We start from the raw sequence: 7,395 nt of genomic DNA on the forward strand, positions 1-7,395 counted from the left end.
TCTAAGCCGTCAATCCCCTTTCTCGTATCATTTTAATTCATGAAAACAAAAATGAGGCAGATCCAACTCTCAAGTAGACCACACCAAATAATAAGCTTGGTTGCATTAGTTGCATTGAATGCAAGAATAATCTGTGGTGTGGTTCATTTAAACGTTGGATCTGCCTCATTTTTGTTATTATGCCTTCAAATAATTCAAGAAAAGGGATAGACGGCTTGATGTACAGATACATAACGGTGGGCCCGCCCACAGAACTGCCCGTTCGGGGCTAGGGACGGGCAGGGGTAGGACGCAATCCGCGTCCTATCAACATCTCCCTGCCTGCCACGTGGCAACAGCCTAAAAGCAATTTTTCGTAAAGAAATTTGAAAAAATCACTGTAACCTGTAAAAGATAGAGAGAGTGTGTGTATGTGTGGGCCACGTCGACCACGAAATCCGCGTTTCTCTGTTTTCCACTCTCTTCCCTTGTTCACGAAATGACGGTGGAGAAGTGGAGGAACGGTATTTATGGCCGCAGAAGCAATGGAGAGAGAGAAGGAGATATATTCTTTTTCTTTCTGTCTCGTGGCTGACGCCCATATTTCGTCGCTCTTACGAGACGGTTCCGTCGCGCTCTCTCCCTCTTCCCCATCTTTCTATTCGGGGTGAAGGAAAATGGAGTACGCCTCGTGCGCACGTTAGAGGATTCCTTATCTCGTTTGTCTTGTAACTTAAAACTGCCGCCTTCTCTTTCTACTGTTTGTCCTTTTCTGTTCTCAGAAAGAACGAGAGAGATCATAGATTAGGGCAGTGAAAGTATTTTTTTTGGCAGAATCTGTGCTGTTTGTGCAATTTTTTTTCTAGAAAATCGACCATCTTAGATGTATTTCAGCCACCGCCGGCCAGTCGGAGCGTTGGATCTGGTTCTTGAGGTAGAAGTCGATAAATCCATCTTTCTTTCTTTCTTTTTCTTTATCTTATTTGATTTTATTGTTTTTTTTAGTAATATTGTTTAATTTCTTTGGGTTTTTTGAATTTTTTGTTTAATTTCCATCGTCGATTGCATTTTTCTCTCTTTTTTTTCTGAAAATAATGATGTGGAAGTGGATTAGGTCTTGGTTTGATGGAAGTTGGATTGTTTAGTCTTTTATGGGGATTTTTAATCGATTGCTGGATTCGCTAGATTCTTCTGAGTCTTTTCTAGTTTTAATTGAAGGTATGCATTTCGGTTGATTGTTGTAATTTTGACCATTGTAATATTGGAAAGTTGGAAGAGTCTGTTCCGATGATTTTTAATTATTTTAAGTCGGTGCGAGAATATAAAAATTTACTAGCTCTTTATTTTTATTTTTATTTTTACTTTTTTAATTGAATTCTTCAATTTCAGAAAATAACAACAGGTTAAGAAACAGAACGATTCTTTGATCTGTAGACTGTAGCTCGCCATTACTTTTTTAATTCCTTTATTATTATTATTATTATTATTATTATTATTATTATTATTTTGGTTGTTTGGTATGCCAGAGAGGTTTCTGTTTTATGGTTGCAGCATTAAAGAAAAAAAAAAAGGACCTGGAAATCAGATCATCACTTCTTAACATGTGCATTTCATCCAGCTTGGACATGGCATTGATATACATCAATCCAGGCTGTCCAACATGTCTGCCTCATCATGGATGGAACATAGCCCAAAATTTGCATTGATCAAAAGATCCTGACTGGCTGATTGATTAACAATCGATTGAACATTTAAAAAAATAAAATGGTCAGTGCTCCAACTTCAACGAGTGAAAATGCAGTGGTTAGGATGTTGAGGTTGTTTGTTCATTGTGAATTTTGGATTGTGCTCAATCCATGAAGGGGCCAATGATTTGGATGGTCTGAATTCCCTCATATACATGCCATGCCTCACTGTGGATGAGGCACCACAATGCAAAAGGTGGGGATGAACTATCATGTTAGTCTAGCTGCAGTATTTTGATCCCCGATATTGACTGTTGGATTCAACACAAACTCACCCATTTTATAATATTTATTTTTAACAATGAGATGAGATTTTATTACAAAAGAGAGAGAGAATCTCCAGTCATAGGTGATTGGAGATTAGATCTCTTCGTTGCCAAATCGTGTTGAACGAGTCAAACATCAACACGGCCTATTCTTTTTTTAATATTTGTATGATTGTATATTTGGGTTTCATATTGTATCTGCCATATGTTCCAACTCAGTCAGCAATTTTTTGTATTGAACTTTTTGAGTCATTGATGCCTAGTGATTCCCATTTATTCCTAGGAAGAGCATGTCAAGAACAAATAATTCCCACAATAACTATTGTTACGATTACCCTACTATTCGATCATTATTTCTGTCGTTGGAATTATCAATACCATCACCACCATCATCGTTTTCAGGTTTTTTTTTTTTTTTTTTGCACTTCAAGCTAGGAAGACATTATATATTTTGGGGAAGAAACTGCTAATGTTTCTTGAATTTCCTTTTCCAGGCATGGTTGGTACTAATTACAAATTTACAATCAGGCAAATAGAGCAGCCTACCTGTGCCTGACTAACTGAGCATTAAGCAATTGTATTTTTTGTACTTGTGCTTGGTGAAGAAACTGCTAATGTTTGTTATGTCTTACATATCCGAAATCTGAATAACTATGTAACAAGCACATTTCAAGTTTTTTAAATTGTGTTGTGTTGACATGAATGTCTAATAATATTGAACATGGCTTGTAAAAAAAAAATGACTAGATTTATGTTCACTTCTTATTACCTTTGATTTTCAGGATACCCTTTCATATAAATTAAATGATTGATTTTTTAGGTACCCTTATCTATTATTAATTAAGTTATTGATTTTTAGGTACCCTTATCTATTATTTTTAGGAATTTTTAGGCATGTGTGCTTGCTCTCAAGTCCAACCGGTTGGACTATAAAATAGTCCACCCATTAGATAACTTCTGACTTGTGATATATGTCCAACATCTGACCCATCTAATAGGTTGGCCCTGTCATGATGATCGCCTTCAGAAAAATTCATCCACGTCCACTTTACGAATGGGCTACACTTGTAATTTGCTATTTATCAATGGTTAGAAATTGTTTCCTATGTTATGGTCCGCCCAATAAGCAGATGGGGCTGATGTTTGAACTAGGCAATCCTCATGGATGGGTCATCCCATTAGAGGGTTTGGATGTCACTTGATCTTAACTGGTTGGAAGTTATATATATATATATATATATATATATTGAAACCATTGTGTCCAACATGGACTCCAAGTTAATTAGCACAGTAACTATCACTAAAAAGAGTCAATGCAATGTTCTATTATTTGTCTCAATTGTGAAGCCTCCTTTTCTTCTCCTTCTGTCTTTTGTTTCAACTTGTCAATGTTTATCTGCTTTGTTAAAAAAGTAGTGATGATCTTCTGTGGGTTTTGTTCTTTCTTGCGTGTGCTGATTAACAATTATATTGAATTTTGGCACATCTCTAGAGCTATATTTGAAGCTCACCCTCTCTTTAATAGAGCTAACTTTCTATTTATTCTTCAGATTTCATGTGCTTGGATGGAACCTAGAATGGGTTTATCATATTAAAACTCCCATTGAATGTACCTTATTCAGTTGGAGTCTGGACATGGAAAAAGCATTTGTGGATGCGAAAGAAGATTTTGAAGACAAGGAAGATTTTCTATATAGTTTGGACAAGAACGTGCGAGTTGCAAAAAACAATTGCTTAGTGTTTTCTGCATCCAGACTCAAAATGGTGCTAGAAAGGGCAATACAAGAGCGATCATTAACCTCAGATGTCAAGCAGCCAAGGACTAATCAAAGATGCCTGCTCGAATCAAGCCTTGAAAATCAGTTTGGTGGAGAACATTGCAGCCCTAAGTATACGAGTTTTGTAAGTCTCCATGAGAATCTTGTACAGCATTGCTTGGATTTGGTAGAAGTTAAAGCATCTGACTCTCTAAGCATAGTTTGTAGGACAGCCCCAATCAATATTCCAGCAAGTCTCAGTTCCTCGAAGATGGAGTTTCTGTTTGGAAGCTTGAAACCCCATAGAAGGAGAAGCAGAAGTACAAGTGATTTGAGCAAGTTTGTGATTGAATCTGCATTGGCAGCTGGTCCAGATAATATAATTATTGGTCCTGTAGGACAGCGGGCCATTGACAGAATTGAAGGGAACAACAAGACAAGGAACCTTTGGAAAAGCCCACTGGTTTGTCATTTAGGTGCTGTCGATAGTAATATAAGCTTGGGAAAAGAAAATTTATCTGGCACTAAGGATACAAAATGCTCGGAAGCAATTAGCTCACCGTCCATACAAAGTATCTCTTCACCACAGATGCAAGTAGCAGAAACTGTAGCAATGGGAAGACAAAAATATGGATATGACTGTACAGATGAAATGCTCATTTCTTGCTCAAGTTCCAATTCAACATCTTCGTATCAGTCCACATCTACAGGTAGTGCTGCTTCTGTGGGACTGCTTCACTGTAAATGGAAGAGTGGACTCCCCTATTTTGTGTTCTCTATGGATGACCAAGGCGAGGTATATGTAGCTAACCCATGTAAGGTAGAGTCTTTGAATGAGAAGGGTCTTGACTATATGTACTTCTTCCACTCAAGAATAGATGGTAAAAGCAAACAGGGGAGCTCTGCTGATAGTGCATCAGATCTTGTTGGTAAGATGAAGGTATCGAATTCTCTTATTCTCAGTCCAAACAACTCAAAACTCATCGAGACCGAGTTTGTTATGTTCGATCTCAGTGAAGACCATGGTGAAGAAAGTTCAGTCCATGCTCAAAAGAGTAAGAAGTTGCCAAAGAAGGCGGTGGACGTATTTCGGACAAACCATTCATCCAAGCAGAAATATGGGAATGCTAGCCCCAAACCCAAGGGTTTATCTCGGGCACCAGAAACAGGTGTGTTGGGTAAACTCACTGAAATAGGTAAAGAGAACCTTGTTGATAATCATCTCCCACCCAATCTTGAGTTGGCTGCCGTCGTTGTAAAAGAATACTGCCACGAGAACAGTCAAAAAGGACCAATTGGAGGCTGGGGCTTGAAATTCCTGGAAAACGCTACAGTTGAGCATGCCGTTACATCTCTATGGTCTTCTGAAAGTTGCAAAGATGTTCACTCTGGAAATAGAAGTGAGTCCGTTGTAAGTCTCAATGTTCTAGTCCCAGCTGGACTTCATGGTGGCCCAAGGACCAGAAGCAGCGGCCCATCGTCTCTTACTAAGAGATGGAGGTCTGGTGGACATTGTGACTGTGGTGGATGGGATGTCGGCTGCCCTCTTACAGTTCTCAACGACAGATCAAGCAATGCAGAAAGTTCGCCCGAAATAGAAGAACAAGAGAGCTGCAAATCATTTGATCTATTCACAGAGGTGCGTTGGTCTTATATTCATCCATTTTTTATTTGTCAATTTAGTTGACCTATGAGTATGTAAAATACTGACTTTCCAGCTTCTGTTGGAATGCCTGAAGCATCTAATAAAGAAAAAGCCCTTGCACATTTCCAAAATTCCCTTCACCTTTCATACAGCAAAGTACTGACAATTTTCTTAAATATTCTCAAATCAGATATTGTACCAAATCCCAATGATATTGTGATAGAGGATCAACTACAGGCAAGCCAATGCAACTTGTTGTACTGTACCATCTTTCCTGCCAGCATGCCACTGGTGTAGAACATCAGTGCCACTAAAGAAGTAGGCCCCTCCATGAAGATCACATGGCATAAAAATCAGGCTGGTCTGCTCATCAGGTGGGCCCTACCATAAGGGATCAAGGGACAACTGAACAAATATGGGCATGGCCCACCTAGTGCTTGGATCAACCTGATTTTCAAGGAAGGTGAGCTTCGTGGTGATGCCTACTCTTTTCATGGTAGTGATTTCGTAGAAAAGTGGCATGTTGGTTGGAAAGACAGTATAGGTGATTGGTTCATTGTGATGTTCTACTTTTTACTGAAATGATGAGGGTTCTCAAATTGCAAAAGAAAGGCAATAGTTATTTCTACAACTGGGTGTTTTGTTCAGTTCCAGAAGATGTTTTTATAGAGTTTTATGTTGCAGTCTCACAAAGCAGGGTTCCTTTTCTTATCATTCCAATACCAAAGTACAAAAGTGGGGCGTGTGCATAAAACACTTAGCATGTAATATCATTTCACACATTTTAAGAATATAAATATAGGGTTTTTGCTAACTTCCTCACCTACTTGAAGACATTCACAACATCCCCCAAAGCTTTTGACTGACACGTGGGTCCCTCAATCGTCGATTTGAACCATCCATTCTTTCAAATAATTAGGGACAAGGCATGATGCAAAAATCACTCCAATCAGATTATCCTAAGCGTCCAGTCAATAGCATGGAAAATGCCAGTCAAGATTGAGTGGATTAAAGAAATAGGTCCAATTGTTATCTGTAACGATGTGTTGTATAGATCCCACTTTCTATTGCTTATGATTCCAAAGTAGCACTTTGGGTTGATGATTGTAACTACGCGATCTATGGCGCCCAAAAACTCGGACGGTTGTAACAAATTAGCCTCATCCATTGGGTAGGATCATCTGATCAGCTTGATTCTTGCACCATGGCTTGCTCCCAGTGGTACTACTGAATGAACATCCCCAATTAATGATGGGGGGTCTCATGAGTCAGTTAAAAGCTCTGGTGATGTGTGTGTGTGTGTGTGTGTTCAGTTTGATAGATGTCAGTGAGTATGTGTGTGTGTGTTCAGTTTGGTAGATGTCAGTGAAATTGTGCAAAATTTCCCTTTCCTGGAGGATTTGAATTATGCATCTGACCTGGAAAGGCACTGAGATGACTGTTGCCCTTTTTTTTTCTTTTTTTTTTTTAATCTGCAGGGTGCAAAAACACAAGGTGTACCCACCCTGAAAATGGTGAATATACATGAAGGCCTGTATTTTATCCACTTCCAATCTAGTCTCTCAGCTCTGCAGTCTTTCTCAATAGGGGTGGCCCTTGTCCATTCAAGGAGTCCATCTCTACGCCCACCTGTATACAGAAGTTAGAGAAAGCAGTATCAGCAATGTGGTATGTGTAGTTGTAAGTTGTAAGTTTCTCCTTTTTATACATGAGAATAGAAAATTAAACTATTTATACAGATAACAACATGCCTTGGGTTGAACTGATTTTTCACAATCGTGCTGCTCAACTGATACTCCGATTTTCTTGTTTATTCCATGGCTGAATTTATGGGAGGCACTATTTATGCCGACCCTGATTGATTGCCTACACCCATTTTTCATTTTGGGGATTGAAATGGTACAGACGTGTCCTATTACAGTTCCCAAAATGGGAATGTGTTTGTATGCAAATCAACCTGGGTGGGTGTGGATATCAAATCCCCCATTGATTTTGAAATATCC

At 38.8% G+C, this 7,395-nt stretch overlaps 1 protein-coding gene across 5 annotated transcripts; it reads left to right on the forward strand.

Annotated features, from left to right (window-relative positions):
* Positions 1-452: 452 nt before the first annotated feature.
* Positions 453-7,154, forward strand: LOC131245787 (uncharacterized). 5 transcript variants are annotated; one of them, XM_058245479.1, is made up of 5 exons: positions 453-707; positions 846-913; positions 1,094-1,197; positions 3,541-5,386; positions 6,871-7,154. In XM_058245479.1, the coding sequence occupies exons 4-5, from the start codon at positions 3,626-3,628 to the stop codon at positions 7,036-7,038; spliced, it is 1,929 nt and encodes a 642-aa protein (XP_058101462.1). In that variant the 5' UTR covers positions 453-707; positions 846-913; positions 1,094-1,197; positions 3,541-3,625; the 3' UTR covers positions 7,039-7,154. The 5 variants fall into 5 exon arrangements, with proteins under 5 accessions (XP_058101462.1, XP_058101460.1, XP_058101461.1 ...); XM_058245477.1 differs by having other exon boundaries at positions 453-913; XM_058245478.1 differs by lacking the exon at positions 1,094-1,197 and having other exon boundaries at positions 454-707.
* The last annotated feature ends 241 nt before the right edge of the window (positions 7,155-7,395 follow it).

This window comes from Magnolia sinica, chromosome 5 (genome assembly GCF_029962835.1).
Source record: "Magnolia sinica isolate HGM2019 chromosome 5, MsV1, whole genome shotgun sequence".
NCBI classification, from domain to species: Eukaryota; Viridiplantae; Streptophyta; class Magnoliopsida; order Magnoliales; family Magnoliaceae; genus Magnolia; species Magnolia sinica.

Bases quoted from the DNA above. Each gene is read 5' to 3' on its own strand.
- LOC131245787 (XM_058245477.1), top strand. From the start codon at position 3,626: ATGGAAAAAGCATTTGTGGATGCGAAAGAAGATTTTGAAGACAAGGAA. The intron at 5,387-6,870 runs GTGCGTTGGTCT...TTTAATCTGCAG, and splicing joins CATTTGATCTATTCACAGAG to GGTGCAAAAACACAAGGTGT.